The 25,150-nt window shown below is 53.5% G+C and overlaps 1 protein-coding gene across 1 annotated transcript; it reads left to right on the top strand.

The window, feature by feature from the left end:
* Positions 1-11,158: 11,158 nt before the first annotated feature.
* Positions 11,159-20,097, top strand: FGF8 (fibroblast growth factor 8). Its single transcript, XM_062496391.1, has 5 exons — positions 11,159-11,190; positions 11,273-11,309; positions 13,359-13,539; positions 17,757-17,863; positions 18,778-20,097. The coding sequence occupies exons 1-5, from the start codon at positions 11,159-11,161 to the stop codon at positions 19,057-19,059; spliced, it is 639 nt and encodes a 212-aa protein (XP_062352375.1). The 3' UTR covers positions 19,060-20,097.
* Positions 20,098-25,150: the final 5,053 nt, after the last annotated feature.

The raw sequence follows: 25,150 nt of genomic DNA, 5'->3' as shown, positions 1-25,150 counted from the left end.
CCTGCGAGAGGCGGGTGCGGCTGGCAGCGGTGCTGTGCCCCGGGGAGCTGCGGTGCCTCCCAGCCCCGCCTTGCGCCCGCGGCTGGCGCTCGGTGCCTGTGCCCACAGGCGCGGTCTGATCTCTCGGCAAATCCCGTTTCCCCGGGAAGTTCGTAAGAAGCGGGACATTCCTGGAGCTGAGCTGGGTGAAGGGAGGCAACAGCATCCTCCCTGTGGGGCAGTGGATGTTTGAGAGATGTCAGTGGACACAGTGCACCCGTACCCTGTGCTGATGATACAGGAAAGGAGTGCTGGGCTTCGGATGGAGCCGTGGCTCGGACAGTGCTAAGACAGTGCCCAGCCCCTGCCAGGGCTGGCAACCCATCACCTGGCTATGTGCACCTGGAAGGGGTCAGGGATAATCTGTCTGCCAGACCTTGGCTGTGCTTGTGCTCTGAGGAATTGCAGCTTGGCTCCAGGGAAACAGAAGCCAGCAGACAATTTTTAACAAGGCACTCTTGGAAGGGAGGGCTGGGAGAGGCAGCTGGTTCCTAGCCTGCTGGGGAGTGATGAGTGGAGGGAATGGGCACTGCGCAGTCCTGGAAGGGTGATACTGTTTCTTCACACAGAGTTGAAGAGGCTGTGCCAGCTGATGGGAAGGAGCGTTTGGCCCCTGCAACAGTAAAAGGAGATTATTTCAGGCTTCTGGTGTCCTTCAGGGTGTCTAGGTGGCTGGAACAGAGGCAGGCAGGACCTGTCCTGGCAGGGGGCAAAGGTGGCACCATGGAGGACGTGAGGATGGTGGCAGGGGGCTTGAGGATACAAAGCTTGTGCTCCCCACTGTAGGACCAGCTCAACTCAAGATCTTGTCACAAGTGCTGGCTGGTCCCCAGTGCTGCTGTAGGGCAATGCTGGGGGAAGTGGGTGCTCCCAACACAGAGGGAGCAATAGAGGGGCTGGGGGGTGTTGGTACTGCCTTGATATGCTCAGCTTGGGGAGAAGGAGATAAATGCTGAAATGTCAGGAGACTGGGAGGGGGGATGTGCTCACAGAGCACTTAATGGGGAAGGATGGGATTACAGGGGTCACGCTAGGTGAGCAGCTTCCTTCGTGGAGCTGATGGTATCAAAGCAGGTGCCCCCGGCTGCAAATACCTTGGGCAAACAAACAGGGCTGTCTAAGAGCAGGTGGGCTCAGGCATGGCTGGGCTGGGGGATACTCAGTGGTGGGGGGGCAGGAGCCTTTCTGTGCACAGGGAGTGAAGCGTGGGGCTCCTGATGTGAGGGCTGCCTTGTTTTCCACAGGGCGAGGGGGTAATTCAGTTGTTCTTTCTATGCACAGATGTGAGCTCCCCTTGCTGGAGGCATATATAAGGGTGTGGAGCCTGTCTCTCTCCCAAAGGTGTTGAAGGTGCCACTACCTGGGAAGTCAAATTATGTCCCAGTCCAGGTGATGGCTGTAGGATTGCTCTAGGAGTTAATTTGCTCTGAGCATCCCCCCTCTCTGCTGCTTCAAGGCTCTGCATGCTGATACAGCTGGTGATGGATCCCTCTCTGCTCTGGCAGCAGTGGGTGACCCTGCACCTGGCTGAGTCATGCACCAGAGAAACGGGGCTGTAGCGGAGCTTAATGTGCAGCTCATCGTACATGAGCACCATGGCTGTGCACCCGTGGTGTCACACGCTCCACAGCCCTCCCAAACCAGCCTGCTGCTCCTGGTGAGAGGCTCAGGCTGCTGGCTGCAGGGCCTGGCTCAGGTGCAGCCTTGCTGGGCTGGGGCTTGGCTGCCTCCTCCCACTGGGTAGCTGGGCCAGGCCAGCAGTTCCCAGAGGATGCTCTGATTTCAGAGGTCAGGTCTGAGTTGCTTTTTCAGAGGGATGGAGGAGCAGGATGGGGAGCTGCTCTGCTGAGCGTGGCCAGGAAGTGGTTTATCTTGTGATGACCCAGCGGGTCCTGCCCCATCAGACTTCTGGCTGGGTTTCAACTCTTTGTGGTTTAGACCATGGCCCCAGGGCGGCTGAGAAGCACAGCTGTGACTGTGCTGTAGGTGGGGCTGGTCCCCTGCTCCATGAGCTCCCTGTTGCTGGTTCCCACGCTGATCCAGGGTAAAGCTCTTTTTCTATGTCTTGGCTGCCTGGGCTTCGAAGGAAGTGAAGGGGACACCCCAGGAGATGCAGCGTCCCGTTATCCTGTAGTTCAGCAGCACTACGAGGTGGGAAGAGAGCCATGTGGCACCTTGGTGGCAGCAGGAGCCATAAAAAGAGCCAGCAGAGCCACCTTTATCTGGGACTACCACCCCAGTGGTGGGTGTGATGATTGTCCTGTTTTCTGAAGTGTTAGCTGACTGTGCCATCCCTCTTCCATCCTGCCGGGAAGTGGGCAAAGGGTACCTCTGCTATTGCCTTAGGGATCTACCAGGGCAGGCACTGGAAGAGCTGAGCTGTGGGCAGACTGCAACCAAGGGGGGCAGCAGCAGGATCTGGAAGGGCCACACTGCCAATAATTCCCATCCTCTTCCCATCAATATACCTTGCAAAGGGAAATAGTGCTGATGCACTGTGTGGGAATGGCCTTCTCTGCTGGAAAACCTGAAGCTGGTGTAATCTCCTGCATACTGGTGCTCAGACATGTGTTGGGTCCTCCCCAGGCTGCCTCAAGTTTTCTGGGAGCTTGGATGTGTGGCTGTTCATCCACTGAGTGTTCCGTAGGAGGAGAAGAGGTTCCTCCAGCCCCCAGTTCCACTGCAGATGTCTGGATTCACATCCTGGCACAGGAGTTTGCTCATACCTGGGGTGATGTCAGGCTGTGATAATGTGGCTGCTTGTGGTGTGGACTCCTGTCCCCAGTCCCACAGTGCTGCCCAGAATGCAAGAGGGAGCTGTTTCCATAAAGGTGATGCTGTGACAGCTGTGGGTTTTTTTTCTGTATTGTGGGCACAGCTAGAGGCACAGGATAATGTTGGAGCAGTGGTTGTGTGGGTTTAAATTCACAGATATGTAAAGCGAGTGCTAAAAGTGGATATGTTTGGGCCATGGCAGAGAGCTCCATGGGCTGAGGTTCCCTGCAGCTGTCCCACACCATCCCCTCCTGAGCCCTCTCACATTGGGGCAGTGTTGGCAGCTCTGTGCTCAGCACCCAGAGCTCAGATACCCAGAGGTCGCAGGTGTCCTGCCCTCTGACCCCTCTGAGGTGCAAATCTAATCACTCTGGTCTGGGCTGTCCCTGACACTGGCAGAACTGTCACTACTTGCCACACGTCCTTGCTGGGCTGGTGGCATCCCGGGGAACAGGGCTGCACAGAGCACATGGGCCGTGTCCCAAGGGGATTTAGGATCTCTCAGAGTTATTCTTTCAGGGATGTCGGAGGCAGAACCCTAGGCTGGATGGGCTGGATTTATCTTCTGTGGCATCCTTGCTGGTGATGTCTCTTCATGGGGCCTGTGGGACACCTCACACTGCTCCATACCTCCAGTCCCTGCTCCCCTGACAGGCTCTTAGGCAGGCAAAGACCCCCAAGCTGCAGGGCATGAGGTTTTTGGGGCTTGATAGGAAGGACTGTTGCTGATGGGCAGAGTAGAGGATGAGGAGAGCAGAGGAGACGGACTTGTGGCAGGTCTGTCCTGCTAGACCTCCTAAAGTTTAGCTCACAAGGGAAGGCAACATGGTTAGCAGCAGGGCTTGGCCATCGGGAGGTAGGATTTTGGCTCCTGGTGAAAAAAATGGAAGGAGAATATTTGGAGAGCTTGCAAACTCTATCTGAATTCCCTGGGCATTTGCACCTGTGCCTAGGCTGACTCCCTGCAGCCCTGACCCATCCCTGCACCGCCTGGAGACAGTGTCTGCACCATGATGGCAGCTTAGGTTGTGCATGCCGTGGCCACGCTCCAGAGTGGCGTGAAGTCCCCTACCACAGCTGGTACTGGGGAGAAACCAGTTACAGGCTGTCTCCAGGCTGTGACTGTTGTTTTGCCTGTGACCATATGTTCCCCACCTTCCCAAAATGCAGAGGTCTGCAGGGCAGCACAGAGACCAGGCATGGCCTGGGCATGGAAGCTGGCAAGGGGCACAGTTCCTATGTCAGTCCCCATCCCAGAATGGGGTGTGGGCTGTGGGGTTGACAGAAAATGAAGGGCTGGGCTTGGATAAGGACTAGCGGGGGGTTTAGGGCAGGTCCGTGGTGTGGTGGTCCACAGAAAGGTGGGGGGCTGCAGCCAAGCCTGGACAGCAGCAAGTACCCTGTGTCTCCACCTCAACACTCCTTTGGGGTCCATTCCCACTGGCCCCACTGTTTCTCCCCATAGCCCAGCTCTCACAGGGCCATGTGGGGTGCCCTGGGGCCTGGCTCCTTGGGGCCAGGATCAGGATGAGCTGTGGCTCTGCTGGGCTGGGATGTCAAAGGGGCCATAACCCTGGTGTTTTGCAAACTCCTGGGGTCAGCAGTTCAGCTGCCACTGACACAGAGGCCCAGAGACACACACGGGCATTTTGGGTGGATGTTGTAAGCAAACAAACAAAGGTAGAGTTACAGCGACGTACAGCCCCCCCCCCCGGCCATTCTGTTGGTTTTAGGCTTAACCTCACCACGGGCTGGGTGCAGAAGTCCTCTCCCTAAGAGGACCCAAATCAAGCTAAATTGCCTGATGGGGCTTGCTGAGAACTGAGGCAAGAAAGGAACAGCATTTTGCATCGGCCTCAGCTACTTGTGATCCTGAAGGAGCCACAGACCCATCCCACATACAGGACAGTGACACCTGACATTGAGTGATGGCTCCCACCTTCCTGGGTGGCCAGTGAAGACCCTGCCTACCCAGCCTGGCTTTGACCCCCGCCCCCCTTTCCCAGCCCTGCCTGATGACGTGTGGCTGGAGACCCCAGCTTGGGCTGTGGCTGTGGTGCTGGGGAAGTTGTGCCAGGCAAGAATGGCTTGGGACCAGGTTCTGGAGGTGCTGTTTGGTCTATACAAGGGGGTCAGGAATGGAGTGGAGCTGCCCAAGTGCCATGAGCACACCCATCCTCATCCACATGTCTGTGGCTGTCACCCCTTCCCCGTGCACATGTGTCATGGCCGTTCCTGATCAGGCTGCTTGTTTGCTAACCCTTGTTCTACGCAGAGCAGAATTGTCCCAAAGTACTCAGCCTCGGGTTTAAGTCATGCAGAGTTGGAGATGTCACCTTCTCCCTGAGCTGATCCCATGTGAACTGCTCTCACTGGGAGCCTTTGGTCTTTGTTTCTGGCTTACCTAGCTCAAGGACTCTGTGTAGACCCCTTCCTGAGCTGGGTAGCTGCAGAGCCATCCCAGCTCTCTCTCCTTGCAGACCGATGGGACCTGAGCATGTCTCCCCTTCAGTGCCCTCCACAAGGCTTTTGGCCTTGCTCAGCTCTGCCAGATCATTACCCATGTGCCTGGCTCACCCCATGTGCTGCGTGGGGGTGCCAGAGATGAGAACAACACTGGCCTCAGCAGAGCCAAATGTGGGGAATGCTTAACACCATTGGAAAATCCATGTGTGCATCCATGGACTGCCCTGGATGATGGGATGATCTCCTATTCTGCCTGGGAGCCAGGAGCGAAGCTGCCACATGCTGAGCCACGCAGGCTGCCCCTGCTATGCTGGCAGCCCTGCTGTTGTGAGTAGTGAGCTCTTCTCCATATCACCCCGCTTGGATGGAAGGCACAGCCTGGCTTTTTCTTCTCTGATCTGCAGGAGCATCTCTGCCTGGGAGCCAGCATGTGGCCACTGGAGGATGGTGAATATTGATACCTGCAATTTCAGGAGCACAGACTGAAACTGTGGAAGCACAGATTGTGTTTTAGGAAGCTGCTGCACAGGAGGGACAGGAGGTGGTGAAGGGCAGAGGAGTCTGCCCTATTCCCTGAAATGAAGCTGTGAGAGCAGGCCGCTGAAGAATGAGCAGAGAGGGCCACATCATCCAGTTTGGTCCTGCACAGGGGTGGGCACAGCTCCAGGTGGCTGTGACCAGAACACAGGGGCAGTCTCCTGGCCTGGTGTTCCCACCACCCACAAAACATGCCTCAGTCTTGCTGCTAGTAATTGAATAGAAAGAAGAATTAATTGTGAGTGGGCTGTGTCTCCCTTCCCCGCTCCTCATTTGCCCTGGGGCTGCCTTGGTGCTGTGGGTAGTGAAGACAAGGTCATTCCCATGTAACACATCCCAATGGGGTTTCACCAAGTTTCTTCCCTTTGGGGGGTGGGAGCAGGTTAATGGTGAGCAGTGGGATTGCCGCAGGCTGCTCCGTGCTGCTCAGCCATGGAGGAGCTGCTGTTGCCTCTGAAACGCCCCATTAAAGCTGCAGTGAAGGATTAGGAGGCAGGGCTGGGGGCACTGGCCTGCGGGGCTGGGAAGGGTGAGGGTGGAGTGGATTAGTATCCCTCTGGGTTTTTCTGGGAAGCCACCCTATCTTTATTTTGGGGTGGAAAAAAGTTGGTTTATGGCCAAACATCCTCCAGGCATGGCTGTAAAACATTACAGGATTCTGGGTTTTGTGCATTTTGACTCTTCTTCATATGGTGCTGGAGCAGAGGGAGATGCTCAGGTATTGGGCAGCACTTTCTGCACTTCAGGGTCCTCACCTTCGTGTGCCCCAGCCTTTGGCTAACCCTCAACCCCTCTGCCTACACTGTCCCCTTTCACAGGCAACTGCTCTGCAGACTGTCTGAGCCCTCTGCACCTGCAGAGAGAAGCTCTCCTCGCCCTCTGGCCGTCTCAGTGTTGCTGTGTGCTGCTGCAGGTACTACTCTCCTCCATCAGTGGGGTTTAGCGCTGTGGTCCTGTCTATGTCCCTGCCTGGCAGGAGCAGGGAACTGTGCCTGTTGGCCTCTCTCTGCGAGTGACAGCAACATCCTGGTTGCTTCTCCACCTGAAAATTTCCTCTGAAACTACCCACAGGTAGTTCACCCTGAAATACTCCTGTGGGTGTTTTGCTGGCTGCTCCTCACTCTAAATTCTCCTAGATTCCTTTTGTGATATGAAGTCCCAGTTTGCTAGGAGCCCTTGTCTCTGTACAGCCCAGTTTGGACTGCTTGCCCCTAAAGCTGTGGTTGATGTTGTTTTCCTTGTATCTGCCTTTCTGAAGTAGGGGATGCTAGTGGAGATGTTTTAGGCTGATGCTCCTTGCTGGCTTTGATCTCTTGTGGGGAGCAGGAGCTGACAGCACTGTTTGTCATCCTGTGCAAGGAAAGAGGTGGATGTGGACCATTTCTGACATGAACTGGGCTAGACAGGGATGATAAAGGAGCAGGCCAGAAGTTAGAGGTGGAACCTGGCTCTGTCCTGCAGATTTGCTAAGGGAGATCCTGGGAGAGAGAAGGGATAGTACTGGGGTGACCTGGGTTTTGGGGGCGCCATGCTGAGCATCACAAGGGGAATGGGAAGAGCTTTCTTCACCTGCTGCGCTCTCTCCAGTCTCTGCTGTACCGTGGCATAGACCTCTCCCAGAATCTCACAGTCTGCTTCCCCTCACCTGCTTCCCCTTCCATCTCAAATCCTCTCCTGATCTGCTTCCTGTCTTAGCTCAATCTAGGCTGCTCCAGAAGCTGCCTCCACACTTTCCAGCTGCCAGGAGGCTCTGTGTGGAGCGAAGGAGGTGGGCAAAATTTGAGAGCAAGCCTGGAACCCAGCCAGGCTGGGACAGATGTCTCCATGTCCTGGTTCTTCTCTCAGCTCATGCTTCTTGGTGTTGTAGCCCTGTGACTGCATCTTGGTACCCTCAGCTTTGTGGGAAAGGGGATGGGAGGGCTGCAGCTCACATCTCTACTGCTAATGATTCATCTACAGCATTTAACGTCCCTGGTGAACATAAAACACATGAGCTCTTCTCTGAAGGAAAACATTTTTGTACCTGACCAGTCTAAACATGGTCCCAGTTCTGCAGACCAGGGCAATGGAGCAGTGGGGCAGCAGGACAAGATCTGATGGGACCATACACAGCAGGTCCCCAAGTCTTTCTGCCATAAGGGGCTTTCTTCCACCATCTCCATAGCAGTTTGGCCTGAGGCCCAGCTGGTCTCAGGAGCACAGGGTTGGAGTATCTTTTCTCCCCAGGAGAGCCAGACAAGCCATTTAGCCTCAGTGCCTGGGGATGGAGGGGACCCTCACCCTGTGGACCAGGGGCTTATCTCAGATGGCCTGTGAAGGAGCTGACAGGCAGGCAGATTTTCCCTTGTGCTGCCTGGCAGGGAGAGAGCACATCCAAAAAGGTTTATTACTTAAATACAAAAGGGGGTGGATGGTGTCACTCTTGATGCAAACACAGGTGGGCTGGGAAGCATCAAGGAAAGAAGGCAAATGCCTCTGTGCAGGCACCCATCTTCCCTGTGAGGAGCAGATTGTGGCCAAGATCCAAGGCAGCAGCAGAGGCAGGGTGAGCTCAGAAGCTGTGATGCTGCCTGTCCCTGGCTGCTGTCACCAACCTGCTCATTTCTTTTCCCTTCCCAAAGATGGGGTAGGATGGGGGCTGTGGAGGCTTTGGCTGTAGGCCTGAGGATGGCTGACAGGAGCGTCGTCTGTCATCCACTGTCAGGCAAAGTGTGGCCACCCCTGGGTGATCCCACACTGGCTTGATTTTACAGCCATGACTGGCACTTGAGCCTGTTTGCTGAGGGCAGGGGGCACACGGGACTGTCAGCTTGCAGCTGCCTCTGACCCCGTACAGGACACCATAAATCTCCCAATTTAAGGCAGTCTGGGCTGTTCTGGAAATGGTGCTATTGAGTAGACTGTGGTGTGCATGGTAACATATGCCTGCCTGATCCTATGCCCACCAGGGATAAAGTGAAGGTGACCACTCATGAAGGAGAGCAGCATCTGGGAAATAGGCTAAATTCCTTGAATTTTTTTTTATATATAAGAAAGGAAGGATTGTCTGAATTTAGACTATCAGGAGTGTCTAGCGTTTCCTGCTCTGGTTTTGCCTGGTTTTCTTCAGGCAGTGCAGAGAGGTGAATAGGAGGAACCACCTCACCTGTGCTGTGGTGCATCAGCTGTTCACACAGCTCAACCTGGAGGGTTTTCTGACCGTGTGCTGTACTGATGTGAGCTGAGTGTGTGAATGTTGTGCCCTTGGAAACCAGCTCCTGCTTCTGCCAAGCACTTTCATTGCCTGTCCTGCCTACTCCTGTGGTTCTCCTAAATGCTTCCAGTTAAAAGCAGGCTTTGCCCAAGACTTCTTCCCACAAAAAGGAAATCCCCCTCAGAAATATCTTTTTGCACCAAAAAAAAAGGGGGGGGGAGGAAAATTAGCAAGGAGCTGAATTTTGAGGTAATTTTGGCCAACACAAGGCAGTTGATCATCCTGTGCTGTACTGTGTTTGTTGATACTGGTGCAGGAACTGTTTTCTTCTTGGGCCCTGTGCTGTCAGTCCAGTGATGGGGCAGTGCCCAGACTCCCCTGCCTGCCTGCAGCACCCCTCAGCAGTGAGGATGCTGAGCAAGATCAGGTGAGAACCCTGGGAGATCCATCCCCAGAAGTGACAGTAGACAGAGTTTAGGGGTGACACATTGTGCGGTGGGGAGAGGTGTTGATGCACTTGTGTTGGGTGCCTGAGCAAGGGGGAACATGCACAAGCTGGGTGTCAGTGTGCATGTGAGAGAGAGAACTGTCCTGTGGCTGCAGCTGGTGTGATTGCGAGTGAGGCACAGGGTTGTATTTTGCAGGGATAGGCAAAGCAAATAAGTGAGTAACTGTACTGGGGGGTGCAGAGTGTGCGAGGCGTGCAAGTGAAAAGAAGGGGACCACATGGGAAAGGCTGCACACATGTGCCAGCTGCGTGCGTGTGAAAGGGACTGTGTGCAGCCTGTGTGTGTGTCAGGGTTGTGTGCATGCATGTGTGTGCGCTGGAGGGCTGCACAGGCGTGTGCGGGGCTGTGTGTGTGTGCGGGCGGGCCATGCACGCGTGTGTGTGTGTGTGTGTGTGTGTGTGTGTGTGTGTGTTTGTGTGTGTGTGTGTGTGTGTGGATGTGTGTGTGCGCGGCGGGGCAGCCGCCGCGCTGTCACTCAGGGGCGGCTGACAGGAGCTGCCTCTCCAGCGGCGGCAGATAGCGCTGATTGCTGATTCGAGGAAGCAAAATAGCAATTGTAATTATGGGCTCTGATAAGATAAAGGAGGGCGCGGGGAGCGCGGGGACCGGCAGCGGGGCACGGCTGGCAAATTAGCAGCTGTCACTCAGCGCTGAGCAGGCGGCGCCGGCCCCGGCCCCGGCCAGGTACCGGCCCCGGGGGCCGCCCGCCGCAGCCCCGCCGCAGCCCCCGCCCCGGTGCGCAACAGGTGGCGGGGCCGGGAGGGCCGGGGCTCGCCGGAACAATGCAGCCCTCGGCGGCCCTGCCCGGGCTGCGGGGCTGAGCCCCGTCCAGCCGCCGCCCGGCCCGATGGCCCCGCAGCGCCGGCCCTGAGGGTGCCCTCCGCTCCGCAAGGTAAGCGCCCGGCGGGGATGCTCGCGAAGGTAGCGGCGACGTCCCGCTCCCCACCCCGGTTGCGGAATTTGTTCAGCCTCACTCCTTCTCGAAACTCCGGCCCCGTCCATCCCCCTCCTCCGGTAATCCTTTTAATGTCTGGCACGTCCCGGGAGGGCTCGCCCGCCCGCTCCCCAATCCACAACGCGCCCGCGGAGCGGCGAACCCCCAGCGGGGGGAACCGCGTCCCCGACCCACCCTCCGAGCCCTTAAACCCCGTTTTACGGATGGGGAAACTGAGGCACCGGGTGGGGAGGGAGTCCCGCCGGCGACTGATCGCGGAGCCCTGCCCTTAGTGGCAGCCCCAAGCCCTGGCCACACCTGGCCCGCCGCTCGCTCCGTTTCGGCAGGTACCGCCGGGGTCGGGAGGGGAGCGGGGTCCGGCCGGGCTTCGCCCGCGGTGGCTGCCGCTCCCGGCCGTATCCGCCCCCGCCGTCGGGGTTGCGGGTCGGCTGCGCCTCCCGAGGAGGCAGCGGGGCCGCGGAGCTGGGCGGGGGGCTCCCCGCGGCAGGGGCCGCCGGCCGAGCGCTCCGGGGGCCTGGCGGGCGGTGGGGCCGCCGGGCCTTTCTCCTCTGTAGCCGCTTGTGCCTCCTTTCTTTGGGGCGAGGACGTGCCGGCAGGGCGAGAGGAACCGAGGAGCTGAGACAGCGCCGCGTCCCCCGGGCGCTCCCCGCCGCCGCCGAGCCCCGGCCCCGCATCGGCGCCGCGATGGACCCCTGCTCTTCGCTCTTTAGCTACGTGTGAGTACCGGCAGCGCAGCCCTCCCGCCCCGCGCCCGCAGCCCCCCGGCTCACACCTCTCTCCCGCTTTTCCCCCTCCCAGGTTAATGCACTTGTTCGTCCTCTGCCTGCAAGCCCAGGTAAGTGCCCGCTGGGCTGCCCGGCTTTGTTCGCCCCGCGGGGATGGGGGGGGTGCCCCGCCGCCGCCGAGCGGCTCGGTAGGGATTGAGACGAGGAAGAGGAGCAGTTTAAAACCCAGGAGATAAAAGTTGCCTGGCTGTAAAAAGCCGGAGCTGAGGGGGACCCCACCTTTCCCGGGACGCAAAATAACGCGCGGGGAACTCCGGCTGAGAGGCAGGGTGTATCGGGATTTCAAGGAAATACGCAGGGTTATCTTAAAGCAGCTTTAATTCCCGTCTCCCCGACCTCTAATTACACCGTGGATACCCCCATCCATCCCTCTGCTCCGTTTTTTCCCCCCTGCTATATTGCTTCGTCCAAAAAAGTAAAACAGAATTGAAAAGAGGAAAAGAAATCCTGCAAAAGTCTTAGTAAAAAGCGCAGGTTTTGATTCAGCTAGAAAGTGTCAGGCTTTAGCATCGCTGGTTTGTATCGGCAGAGACAGAAGTGACATGAATAGATTAAACATCCCGGGCAGAGCTTGTGCAACACCGGCATACCAGCAGGCACGCGTCGCTGGGAGCGGTGCGCCTCCAAACCAGGATGAAGCCCCCCCTTCCCCCTGAGATTACAGGTGCAGAAGCTTTGTTTAAAATGCCCTTTAAGCTACTTTTAAAAATTATTGTTATTTTCCTGGAAGTTTGGGGGGCAAAAAAATTGAGTTTCCAGATGAAAAGTGAAGGGAGCGGAGCACTGGGATTGTGCAGTTGTATAAAAACATAGCTGTAATATTTTGGAGTATGAGATGGAGACCAAATAGCAGCATGGCTAATGACCTCTCCTCCACATGGTACCCTCATCAGAGCTGGGGAGAGAATCCTGCTGCATTATCCAAAACCCGTCTATAGGAAACGCACATGCACAGGCAGAAACAGAGGGAGAGAGATTACATTGTCAAGGGGAGATATCTCTATAAAGCTGGCTTTGGGAGAGCAGTGGCTTTTGCTTTTGTTGTGGTTTTCTGTTGTTGTTTAAGACAGGAGGAAATCTTCCCATTTGACGTGGGGGTGGTGGGGGGTAGCCCCAGCCTTCTGATGTTGAAAGGAGCGATCTCCTAACATTTGCTCAGAATACATCTTTATAAATGTCAGCGAGCAGCGAAACTTTCCAGACTTAAAAGAGGGATTTGAGACGAGGGGGGAAAAATACTTCTGTGCCAGCTCACAAGCTGGGGCTGAGGAGGGAGCAGGTTTGGCCGCTCATGAAAGTCATTTAAAGCCCAGGAGCAGCAGTGTCAGGTCTGGAGAGTATGGGCTAAGCTGCGGCTCTTGGACTAAAGGGCTTGGTGTGATGGGGCTGGGGATGACCCCGTGCTGGCACCAAACAGCTGACTGGGGACGAGGGCTGTGTTTGCACGGGTAGTATGTTGGTATCCTTGGGTGGTTATACCACTAAATACCTGCCCTGTGGTACAGTTTTCTTGTAATTTTTATGCCTCGTAATTCTACCATCTCTGTGGATTTTGCGTTTGAAGAGCTTAATAACTGGGGTACTTGGAAGCAAATAAAGAGCCTGAGACCCAGAGGACAGGCAGCTGTTGAAACTGTTGGGGTGTATGCCTGGGGCAGCTGGAGCAGTAGGATGCTCCTACAGAGGTGAGAGAGGTGTGCTATGAAAGCACCAGCCCCTTGAGAGGGCAACATAGCGCCATAGTGCGTGTCCTATCCTGATGCCCATCTCAAGGTACCCCAGTCCCAGTCAGGACCCACTGAGTCCTGGAGAGGCCTCTGGGGTCACCAAGCCCTGTTCTACTCCTGAGCTACCTGAACCTCTGCTTAGGGCATGTCTGGAGAGGGAACAGCTCTGTGTAGGGCTCTGGTCACTGTGTCCCTGGGCTTAATGCTCCTTCTCGTGGAGAGGATTCGATGGCACAGGAGGCACTGCCACAGTCCTGGCTCTTGGCCTTCCGTAAAGCCCAGCTGGAGGCTGGCGATCTCGGCTCAGCCCATTTGCCCCGCTGAGGAGTAGAGATTATAATGGTGTGTTGTATATTTTTTAATTTCCTAAAGGTAACTGTTCAGTCCCCACCTAATTTTACACAGCATGTGAGGGAGCAGAGCCTGGTGACAGATCAGCTCAGCCGGCGGCTTGTCCGTACCTACCAGCTGTACAGCCGGACCAGCGGGAAACATGTGCAGATCTTGGACAACAAGAAAATCAATGCGATGGCAGAGGATGGGGATGTGCACGGTAAGGACGCGCGATGTGGGCAGGCGAGGGGGGAGCTGGGGAGGTGTTCACAGCCTGGCGTGGCGATTGATGATTTCCGTCCTGTTTGTTAGCCAGAAATCGTTAAAATCGTTCGGCTTGTGGGGGCTTGTAAAAGGAGAACATAGGGGTCAGTAATCAGCAGCTGTGTGATTCAAGGTGAGGGCAGGTTCCCTGTGCCAAAGGAGGGGGCCAGTTCTTGAGGGATAGGCTCTGCTTCTTTCCTTTTAATACTTGTTTTTCACCTGACTCAGAGGGCTTGGGGCTGCAGCATCCAGAGTGTCATCAGACATTTCATCCAGCCTCTTTACAGGGATGGGAATCCCTGAGACTTCCTTTTGAAACAGAAACGGAAAGTAAATTTGAAAAAGAAGAGACAGGGAGGAGGAAGGGGGAATGACGGCTTTGCAAGCCTTCCCTGAACTAGGACTGTCTAAAGTGGCATTTTCCTGTTCCATCCCTTCCTTCTCAAAACAAATCCCAAGCAGAGGGTCAGCGAGGCAGTCAGCTGCAGGCAAAGATGCTGTGGTGTCTCCAGAGACAAAGCAGGACTCTGCGAGCGTGAGAGCGTGTGCTCTGCTTACAGCCCCCTCTGCATCACCCTGGCACCCCCTCCCCAAAACCTCCACCCTCTCCAGGGCGAGGGGACCGGTTCCTCTGCTGGGGTCTCTTGAAGCCCGAATACTTTGATTGTGTGAGCTGCTGACATGTTGGGATGGTCCAATGCAGAGCAGGGGTCAGTGGGGCCAGGGAGCCCCGGCACCGCCGTGGGAGGCCTGATCCTGCACCCAGGGAAGGGAAGTGCCTGTGCTCCTGTGTGCTGTGCACAGCTCTCACAACTGTTTTTCTTTGGTATTAGCTGCAACTTCCCTTTCTTCCTCATGTAGATTAGTAGAAACAATGTTTTTTCTTTACCTTTCTGGCTTTTGGGGGCTTTTTCTTCATTTTGCTTTGACTTAAAATTTTATGCTGGACGTTATCAGTATAAGCACAGTGCAGGTTCCATGTGATATTCCATACATTCAGGATTAATCTTACAAATGAATTATTCCCATCCTGGAGCAGCTCTAGCTTGAAAGGGCAGTAGCTAATTTCCTAAGCAAAAAAAAAGAAAGAAAATCCCATCTTGTTTTAGACCTCTAACGCCTGGATTTTAAAAAACACTTAGTGCATATTTAAATAGCAACCAGGTTTAAATATGGCCAGGAGGAGGGGACTGGTGGTGGCTTGAAAAACTCTATTAAAATGTAATAAAAAAAGGTTAAGCATTTGAAGAGCTAAGGAGGAAAATGAAGACTGATCTAAACCAGAAAGAGAACAAGCAGTTTTTCAGATGTAAAGTTTTAAAAGAGTTGCAAGTCTGTAAATGTTAAAATAGAGGTTCAGGATTGTTCTGTATGAATCTCTAGGGAGGCCCCCATGTCTGGAAGAACTATTAAAACGCTTCTTACTTTCACCTTTTTTAACATTTCCTGAATACTTTCTCCTCTTCGCAGTCCAGTTGGGGGATCAAGTGTGTCTCGCTGCATTTTTTCAGCATTTACGTAGCCACTTTCCCTTCAAAGTTTGAGCATGAAACATAATTTTACTGGGATAAATCTGTCACTTAAATGAAAGAATAGAGTTGAAAATGTTAAGCCTCCCCCCCTCCCCAAAAGAGGAAAGGGGGGAAAAATAGGACTCCCCCCAAACATTATTTAAAAATCCAATTTTTCAGCAAAGATCCCCCCTAACCAAGCCCTTTTTTCTGCCTTTTTTTTTTTAGTCTAATTTTTGGGGGTGGATATGTAAAAGGGGTTGATTTATTTTTGCAGATGACCCCTTTCCCCACGCTGACATTTTTACAGCCGACTTAACATCGAGTCTGGCGTTTTCAGTTATTTGTCTTAATTGTCAATATTTGATTGACTTTTTTTAATTCTAAGGGAAGGCAGGCAGCCGGTGCAGCCCAGCTTGTCCCTCCCAGGCTGTGCCTGCCACCAAGAAAGCCACTGCCAGCTGCAGTTTGGACTCCACCCCGTGAGTGGTTGGAGACATCAGCACAGCTCTCTGCCCACTTGCTGTTTTTTGTCTGTGCCCAAGATTTTCTGTTGCTTGGGGCTGGAGTTTGCAGGGTTCATGAACTGCCTGCAAGGGTCTAGGGGTGCAAGTCCCTGGGGCCAGGTTGTCTTCATCCTCTGTGGGTAAGGGGGCTAGAGTGACACATGGGCTGGGCTCATGTAGGGCAGCAAATCCGTCTGGTGGCTGTAAATCACAGTTGTCCTTTGGCGGGGGGGGAAGAGAGAAGTCCAAAAGAGAAGCAATATGCATCTTTAAAGCAGGGTTTTGTGCTTGTTGGGGCCAAGGCCTCTCCACTCCCTCCCTCTTCATCCCTCCCTCCCTCCCTCCTAGCTCTTTCTATCTCTCAGAGAAAAATCAATTCTCCTCAAACCTTTTACTGCCTCCAAGATCAATTCCACCCCTTTCCCCAATATAGACAAATAGGGGGTCACTATCTCAATGCTTTGTTTGCAGAGTGCCATCACTCCCGTGGGTGGTTTTGGGGATGCTGGGTGTCAGGCTCTGGGCACTGGTCAGCACAGCCTGGAGTTCACTCTTCCCAAATTTGTCTCTGAGTTTAATCTGTGCCTGCCTAGGAGTAGGGGGATGTGAGTAGCCTGGGGACAAGAGATGCTGCAGGGTGATAGTGACAGGAGGGGGTTCAGGGAGGGCATGCCTGCATGCACATCAAGCTTGGCCTGCCTAACAGCACCAAATCAGTTGGCCCCAGTAAATCTGGGGATGACCTTTCCATTGGCCCGCTCAGTGGCTGCCAGCACTGCCTGCTTGCTGTCCCCACCCTTGGTGCCATTGACCTCAGCAGCACCCATCACAAGAGGGGATGCAGGGTTGAGGCACTGCAGAGACAGAAAGGTCATTTGCCCCTAGCCCAGAGTGTGATTTAGGCTCACTTTAACTTGTGTGTGCAGGTACAGCATCCTTCTGCCGTTCAAAGCATCCTCCTGCAGAGCCTCCCACTCCGGAGCCACATCACTGTCCTCACTGGGGCTCACTGGAGGCTGAGCATCCTGGGCTAGTCATGTGCAAGCTACAGTGAACCGCAGTCCTGAGAAACTGAGCAACTCTTGTGCAGGGATCAGAGAGGATAAATAAGGCATCAATGGACTTAAACCCATAATGAGTGTAGGCTTGGAAACTTTGTGGCCTGTCCTCTAATTGCCTTGTTGCATAGCACTTATTGTACTATGGGCTGATGCTGGACAAGATGTGATGGGACAGTCACAGCTGGCTTTTCAGCATCCTGGGGAATTCTTTGGTGCTTGGCACCACACAGACCTTTTAAGGTGCTAACAGGTAGCCACCACCCCACTGGGGCTTGTTCTGGGGACAGCAGCTGCAGGACCAGGAAGAAAGATGTCCTGTCCCCATCCTCCCTCTTCCCTGGGGATGCATGGGCTTTGGGGCTTGGGTTCCCAGGGTGAAGGCAGGGAGGGAAGGTGACAGGTCTATTTATAGGCGGCCCATCGACCCAGTGATTTGCATAGCTCCTTCGGAAGTCGATCGATGCCTCCATTAAAAAACTGAGACCAAATCAATACGCCCTCTCGACTCGTGCAAAGGTGAAAGGCATTAAAAGAGTGGCTGTACCCTTCACGCCTCTCCTGCCAGCTGCAAAGTCACTGTTCGTCCTGCAGCCCTGGCCTAGCAGAGGGACACGGAGCAGTGTCCCCTGGGCTGAGGACACCTGGCAGCACACTGTGCACTTCCAGAACGTGTCTGGTTCTCACCCACAGGCACACCCAGACTTTGCTCAGTTTGCAGAGCAGCTGCCTTGTTCTCTGCTACACAGTGTATGCCCTGCTCGCTGCCCTGCCTCCAGCTGGGACATCTCTGTGGCACGTGAACCACTGAGCCTGGCGGAGCTGGGTAAAACAGTGCTACTCCCAATCCAGCACAGCTTAAGGTGGCAAAGGGACATGCCCAAGGTCATGCAGGGACATAGGGGCAAGTTAAGGAAGTGCGGGGGGACAGGCTGTATCTTAACCTCATGTGCTGATTTTAGGGTTCTCTCTGGCCCGGTTGCCAGAGATCATGTATCTGCAGTGCCCAGCATCAGGGTGCATTGCTGAGCTCTCCATACCTGTGCCAGCCCTATCCCACAGCCCCTCTGACCTCTCTCCCCCTGCTGCTCTCCCCAGCCAAACTCATCGTGGAGACAGACACCTTTGGGAGCCGTGTGCGTATCAAGGGGGCAGCCACAGGTTTCTACATCTGCATGAACAAGAAGGGGAAGCTGATTGGCAAGGTAGGGGCAAGGCAGGGAACTGCTGGGGACACTGAGCTGGGACTGCCAGCAGAAGAGCTCTGCCTTTGGGGACAGGGGGACAAGCCATGCTGCAGCCTGAGGGGGAGCATGAGAGGTGGGCGGGTGCCATGTGGGGCACATTCCTTCTATCTCTCCGAACAAATAGGCGGATTGCTGGTCTATTCTCCGCGATTACATGGTACAAGTGCCAGGAATGTTAAGATGCTCCGTGGGGCTGGCCCCAAGGACAGACCCCACCACCTGCTGGTTTGTCATGCAGCTTCTGTGCCTTGATGTCCCTTCCCATATTTGAAAGGGCAGGGGGGGATGGAGGCTGGACATGCAAAATCCCTCCAGAACAGTGATTATCTGCAAGGATTTTCCATGGCATCTGCTTTCTGGGGGCTGCACGATGTAGGCCCCTCTCTAGTCCTGCTACTGCCCATAATGGGGGAGCTCAGTTCCTGGCTACCCCCTGTTTCCCCCATCATCTGCATCTGTGGGCACCATCACCACTGAGATCGTGTTTCTTCTCCTACCACTCGATGCCCCTTCTATATTGAAGACCCCAGGGGGACAGGATGGGTGGGTGAATTGGGATGGAGAGTTTGATCGTGGTTACATCCAGGCACAGATGGAGGCAAAAGTTCCCTTATGAATGTATTGGAAGTTTTAAGGCTGGGACCAGCTGCACTGGTACATAAGCAGCAATGAGCAGCATTTGTGTCACAGTGCCCTACTCCCTTTTTGGGACACATTTTGGGCGATTCTGACTTGTGACAAAAACGAGCCTTTGGTTGCCCACAAGCTCTGCAACCCTGCTGCCACAGTAGCCAGCCCAGCGCGGAGCGGTGAGAAGCAGCCCTCTGAGCAAGTGCGTGCTGCTTAACTCTGTGCTCCTGTCCCCTCCTCAGAGCAACGGCAAAGGCAAGGACTGCGTGTTCACGGAGATCGTGCTGGAGAACAACTACACGGCGCTGCAGAACGCCAAGTACGAGGGCTGGTACATGGCCTTCACCCGCAAGGGCCGCCCACGCAAGGGCTCCAAGACCCGGCAGCACCAGCGCGAGGTGCATTTCATGAAGAGGCTTCCCAAGGGCCACCAGACCACCGAGCCCCACAGACGCTTTGAGTTCCTTAACTACCCCTTCAACCGGAGAAGCAAAAGGACTAGAAACTCCAGAGCGGGTCCTTGATGTGCCTGCCCCTGCCCCCTCTGCCTGCGTCCCTCCTGGAGGATGCTCCTCTGAGCTTGGTGGACTATATGTAGAGACTTTCCCATATGGGCATTAAACAAAACAAAAAAAAAAAAAAATAAAAGGGAGGGGGGAGGAAAAAAATTACCTGTTCTAGTTGTTGGTACTTTTGGAGGGGTGTTTGGTTTTTACAAAAAAAGGAGAAAAAAAAAAAAGAGAAAAAATTGAGAGAGGCTCTATTTTTGTACTCCAGCTTTAAAAGTAATGAAACATTCAAAGACTGGTGAAGGGGGAGAGTAGCCCTTCACTTAGAAATGTTCTAGTCTTTTTGGGGTTGCGCTTTATTTTGTATTTTTTTTTTTTTTTTTTTTTGTAGCTCTAGGGGGAAAGGAGTTAAAAAATCATGTTTAAAACAAACAAGCAGAAAAACCATGGAAATCCAAATTTGGAAGTGATGTGCTACTTAAATGAACTGAACTAATGCTATGCTTGCTGGAGAAGATGGAGAGGCTGGAAAACAGCTAAGAGGAGGGGATTTTTTTCTGGGGGTGGTTGGAGGCCTCCTAGGTGGTTTTTGCAGCCTGGGTGATGTGGGGACACTGCCAATGGGGGCTGACTGTGACGCCTGGGGTGAGGACCACTGGATGCTTTCTTTCCTCGGATGTGCCTACTCCTTTGGCCGAGCAAGGGGTTGCTGGAAGTCGCATCCTTCTGAGAATGCTGCTGGATTCACACCTCTCAACTTACTTTTTTTTCTCAGGAGGGGACAGGGGTGATGGATTTCCCAGAGAAAGTCCTGAACTGACTTGGTACCGCTTACCCATGGGAGCATCTTTGGCATTTGGTTTGTTTTAAAGTACTAAGGTACAGCTGCTGTGGAGCGGGCTGATAACTGGTATTATTTTTTCCCCATGTGGAAAATGTGAACTTCTCACCAAAAACCGGTATTTTTTTTCTGTCTATATTTTTTTTATGAGATGCAAGTTTTCATCCATAAAATTAAACAAAGTTTACAAATTATGGTGGAGCCATTTCAGGCTGTTTTGTTATGATATTCAGTATCTTGTCATAATAGTTGGTGCTTCCATTGCCAACTGTCTCTTCCAGGTTTCTTCTTTGATAAGAAATACTGCCACCCTTGCTCCCCTAGGAAAGTGTTTCTTTCAAAATTTGTGTTGACAGAAGCCAAATTTTATCTTTAGAAGGAAAAAAAAAGCCCAAAGGAAACATTAAATCTCTTGAGTGAGCATCCTCAGCCAGCCCTGCTCTGCACATGCTGCCCTGGGACTGTGACTCTCTCCAAAGGGTTAAACCAATTATTCTTCACGGGGAGGGCAAACAAAGACACTGGATAGGAGCCAGAACCAGGGGTGACTTTTCATCCAATCTTTTTTGATTGTTTGAGGTTTTTCCTGTTTCCTTGAGGATTTTTGTTTTGTTTCGGATGTGTACAAATTGAATATGAAATGATTGAAATATTTATTTAATATGTGCATTAAAAGTTTGTATTAGTCAACTGAGCCTGATGCTTTCCAGGGATGGGTGGGGACTGGACAGACATAGTGGAGAGGGATGAAAAAGGATGACAGTGAGGTGCAGGATGGGGCTGAAGCTGCTGGTTGAGCTGGTACTTGCTCTTCTCTTACTCAGAAGAGTTTGGGGGCTGTGCACAATGGGCTGTTGCATCCCCTTCTTCAGAGAATACTCAACCTTGCTGCAGTGCTGGGTCTTGCTTACAGGAGCTGATCAGGGATTCAGATATAGAGTGGTTCTAAGGTATGGAAGCATGCAAGAACAAAACTGTGATATAAGTTAAACTGCGTAAGTGTAGCAGCCCTGCAAGGTGAGTCTCACCATCGCTGGTGCCAGCTCTGAGTTTGTTGCAGTGCTCATGCAGAGACTTATATGTGGGTGCAAGGCTGAGCCTTCCCCTGGCTGACACAGCAGCCTGGGCTGAGCTGGCAGTATTCCTCAATAATTTCAAGGAGCGAAAAGAAGGGGCTGAGCACTTGGCCGTGCCCTGCACCTGAGCATCGCTGCTGCATCAGGGCGATCAGGGATGTTGCTTGAGCCACAGGACAGCAAGGATGGCTTTTGTCTGACTCTTCCAGGAGGGACCCAAGGGCTGCAGAAGCCTGAGGATGACAGCCAGGACGAGACATTGTTGTGGTTTACAGACAGGAATTAAAAGTGAATTGCTCCTGGCTTTTCCCCAGGCAGAGATGGTGTTTGATAGTCCTTAATGGTTGCTTTTCTTCCTTTAATTTGTCTAACTGTTTTTCCTAATGGCTTTGTGAACATGAGTGAATTGGTGCCAGGTGCCTTCTCCAGGTAGCAGAGGCACAGGATTGCCTCCTGTCTTGTTACAAATGCCCCAGCTGTGGTAGGGAAGGGCATGGTGTGGGTGCTCAATCTCCAGTAAGCCTGTTTCCCCCATCCCAGCCATCCTGGGATGCAGCCAAGAGCTGGAGTAGTGAGCAGCCAGCACCTGGGGTTTAAGGTGGGTATGGACACTCCTGTGTCCTCGCACAGCTCTGTACCACACTACTACACACCCAAATCCTGCTGCTGTCTGCTCTCCACTGTGAAAGGCATCCAGGCCTGGCCTCAGGATCCTGAGCTCACTTGGTCCATGGTTAGTGAGCCACTCTTCATTAGAAGGCTTCTGGTAGGCCATGGACCACTGCAGCTTGAGACTTCGTGTATTGTTTGAATTTGTCTAACTTTAGTTCCTAGTCAACAAAGGTTGTTTCACCATTGCTTGGGAGATTAAAGAGCCTAATTCTAGTAAGTTAATGAGTAGGTGAATTAATTAATCGTTCCTCATATCCTGTCTCTGCACAGATACCTCTTAGTCCTTGGTAAGTCTGGAAGAGCTCATGCTCTGCCTGGGCCATGAAGCGTGCGGTGTGCATGGTCCCCAGGGCTGGTGGCTTCCACCACCCATGCAGAGAGGCAGGAACCATCCCTAGTGACACCTGCTGTTCCTCCTCAGTTACAGGAACCCTGGCTGCTGTTTGAATGCATAGGGTCAATCATCAACCCAGGAATCTGGGACTTTTCCTTTTTCCTTCATCAGCAGGTATGTGAACCAAGCTTGAGAACCACAGGCATCCAAAGGCCCTGGGGACTGCGGGGTGTTGAGATGGGGCTGGATGCAGGAGAGGGCTGGGGACCAGGGGCTTTGGGGGATGAATGTTTGCTTTTGTTAACTCATGCTGTTAGTGTGGGTGCTTTGGGCAGAAACCCCTGCTTTGAGCTAGCGAAGTCCTTGTGGTGGGCACGTACCTGTTCCTAATGCCACCATTCCCAGAGTCACCCTGCAGCTCCCTCATTGCCACCAGCTGGCTGGAGGGAGGTGGCAGATGGAGCAGGAGAGGAGCCTTGTTGCTCTGGCTGCTGGAGCAGGGATGGTGGCCCCACGTTGAGCTCCAAGCAGTGATGTGTGAGTGTCCCTGCCTGGGCAGGGCTTCTCCAGGCAGTGCCATCCAGACACAGTGACAAGGCTGGAGCTGAGCAACCTTTGGGAGACTCTGCCTTGCCAGATCACAGGGAAGCCCATCTGGTCCAGCCAGCTAATGCAGGCTCAGAAGTAAATGTAGGGTGAACACACAGGGCAACAACAGGCAGGAGAAAGAGCTGTTTTCAGATTAAATGCTGCTGTGGTTGCCCAGAGAAGCTGTGGGTGCTCCATCCCTGGCAGTGTTCAAGGCCAGGTTGGATGGGGCTTTGAGGAATCTGATCTAGTGGAAGGTATTCCTGTCCATGGCAGAGCATTTGGAGCTAGATGCTTTAAACTCCCTTCCAATCCAAACCATTCTATGAATCTATGGTAGAGAAACAGAGTAGACAGGCAGCAATAAACTGAAGTGGCAAGAGAATGGGCATGTGCTGTCTGAGCAGGGGCTGCACCAGGGCCTTATCAACCAAACTCCTAACCTTTTGGCACATGCTGTCTCTGCTCCTACCCCTTCTCTCAGTTTGCAACTTTTCCACGAGTTCTGCTTGGATATGGGTGCCCACTGAAGTGGGTGGGCTGTAGGATGTTGTGGCAGGGCTGGGGCTTGCCCAGACTCCCTTAGGCAGGCTCTAGCTTGGGAAGGACGACTGGGCTGTTTGTTTATTGCATCAGGCTCAGCTTTCAAACATTTCCCTGCCATCCCCCTCCCCCTCCTTTAATTAATTCTGGGTAAGAAGTTCTGGCTTTATTGTGCCACCGAACTAAGGGCTCTCTGTGGGAAAAGTCACACCTTCTGAACAGCTTCTGATACCATGCAAATGAGGGACAAGTCCAGGAAACGCTTTCATCTCAGACCTGTCCAGCCCCCTGCCCATTAATTACACACATTTCATTTGTGTGAGAGCAATTCCTCTCGGGGAGGGGGCAGGGGGTGGTTGCAACTTGTGGATCATCTCAGCTCCCCTCTCTAAAGACTCCTCCTTGGAAGGGATTTATAGCTAGAAACAGGGATGCTCAGGGTCTCAGTGGGGGATCTCATATTTTGGCCACTCCAAACCAAACTGGCTCGTTGGTGGGCTGTATCCTGCCATCAGGGAGGGCTCAGCACAGCTCCATGCCCTGCTGCATACCAGCAAGCCCTGGCTGTGGAACCAAGTGGAGCATCCCAGAGGGAGACACAAGGTGGAGCAGAAATGAGCTCAGTGCTACCACAAGGGAATGGCCCTCCAGGGCCAGGAGCTCATGAGATAGATTACTTTAGGCAGGGTGGCCACAAAATGAGTCTCACATATGGAAACATCCTTCTGTGCCACACCAGAACTCAACATGTGTTGAGAGACAGCAGCATACTCTGACGGGGCACAAAATCTTCTTGGCCACGGGTGGACCAGACCAGATTCTCCTTTTGAGTCCTGGTCCCTCTCTGCTCCTCTCCTCTCTTTTCCACACAGCTCATCTGACCACAGGGTGCAGCCAAAGGCATCTCCAGGCTGGTTCCTGTTTTCTGAGTCGGATGGGGAGTCTGCTGTCCGGACCCTGGAGAAGGTGCAGAGAGAAGGGATGTGGACTATAGTTGGTTTTCACAGCCAGTTTCCTGGCCATAGTAATAACACTTAGCACTTCTGTAGCACCTGGGATGCTCCAAGCACCTACACATATGCTCCTCATTACCATTACCACTCTGCTTCCCATTTGCAGGGTTTCTGCTCCCATCCCACATGCCTACAGCACTATCAGTTCTCTCTTAGATATGGGGCTGCCCTACCAGTTCTTGTGGCTTTGTTGCAGAAGACCTTTGGCTAAGTTTGTTGTTTGCCTTCCTCCTGGACCAGGATGTGCTGTGATCTCTGGTGTTGACAAGCCATGGGTCCAGGGAGACATGGCTCTGTGGCTTGGTGCACCAGAGGAGCTCTTGGGAGACGTTGGAGGGACATTTGGGACTGGGCTAATGGGAACCTGAAGCCTTTGCAGGGTCAAAGTCAGCATGAAATTTGTGCCAGCAAAACTTCTTGTCCAGCCACTGGGCCTGCACACATCAGCTGCAGGGTTAGAGAAGGCTCCTGTGTGGATCAGTTGAAGGTTACAGCTGTTGTCGAATAGCCCAGGTACTGTGCAATGAAATGTTCTTCAGGTTTGCTGTTCTGGGAGCAGAGGGAATGTTCTTGGGCTTCATGTGACTTACAGCCTCTCTCCTATGTTCATAGTAGCTGTAACACTGGAATGTCCTTCCAGGCTGTGTGGTGTCCAAGATATAATCTGTGGCTACATAGTCCTAGATCAGAGGGTGCAGGAGGCTTGGCTGTGTTGGGAAGAACCACTCCAGCCATGTTCAGGTATTATCACTTTTCTAAGGTTTTGCTGTTGGTTTTTGTGGACTGGAAATAGGATGCTGGGGGTTGTCAGAGCCTCCCCAGTATGGTGAAGGCATGATCTGCGCCACTGCTCCCATCTAAACCCTCTGTTCAGCTGTGGAGTAACCCTTTTCAACTGTGACCATGGCACTGTGAAGGGTCTTTGCTTCCTGGGCTGTCTTCTCCTGCTAATATGGCCAATAGTGTTTTCTAATTTTTTTCCTCTCAAAGATTTATAGCAGGAGGAGAAGGAAAAAACATCAGCTTTGCTTTCTGTCAT

This window comes from Cinclus cinclus, chromosome 7 (assembly GCF_963662255.1).
Source record: "Cinclus cinclus chromosome 7, bCinCin1.1, whole genome shotgun sequence".
NCBI lineage: Eukaryota > Metazoa > Chordata > Aves > Passeriformes > Cinclidae > Cinclus > Cinclus cinclus.
Note: the sequence above shows the minus strand (reverse complement) of the source record. Positions and strands in the feature narration are given on the sequence as shown.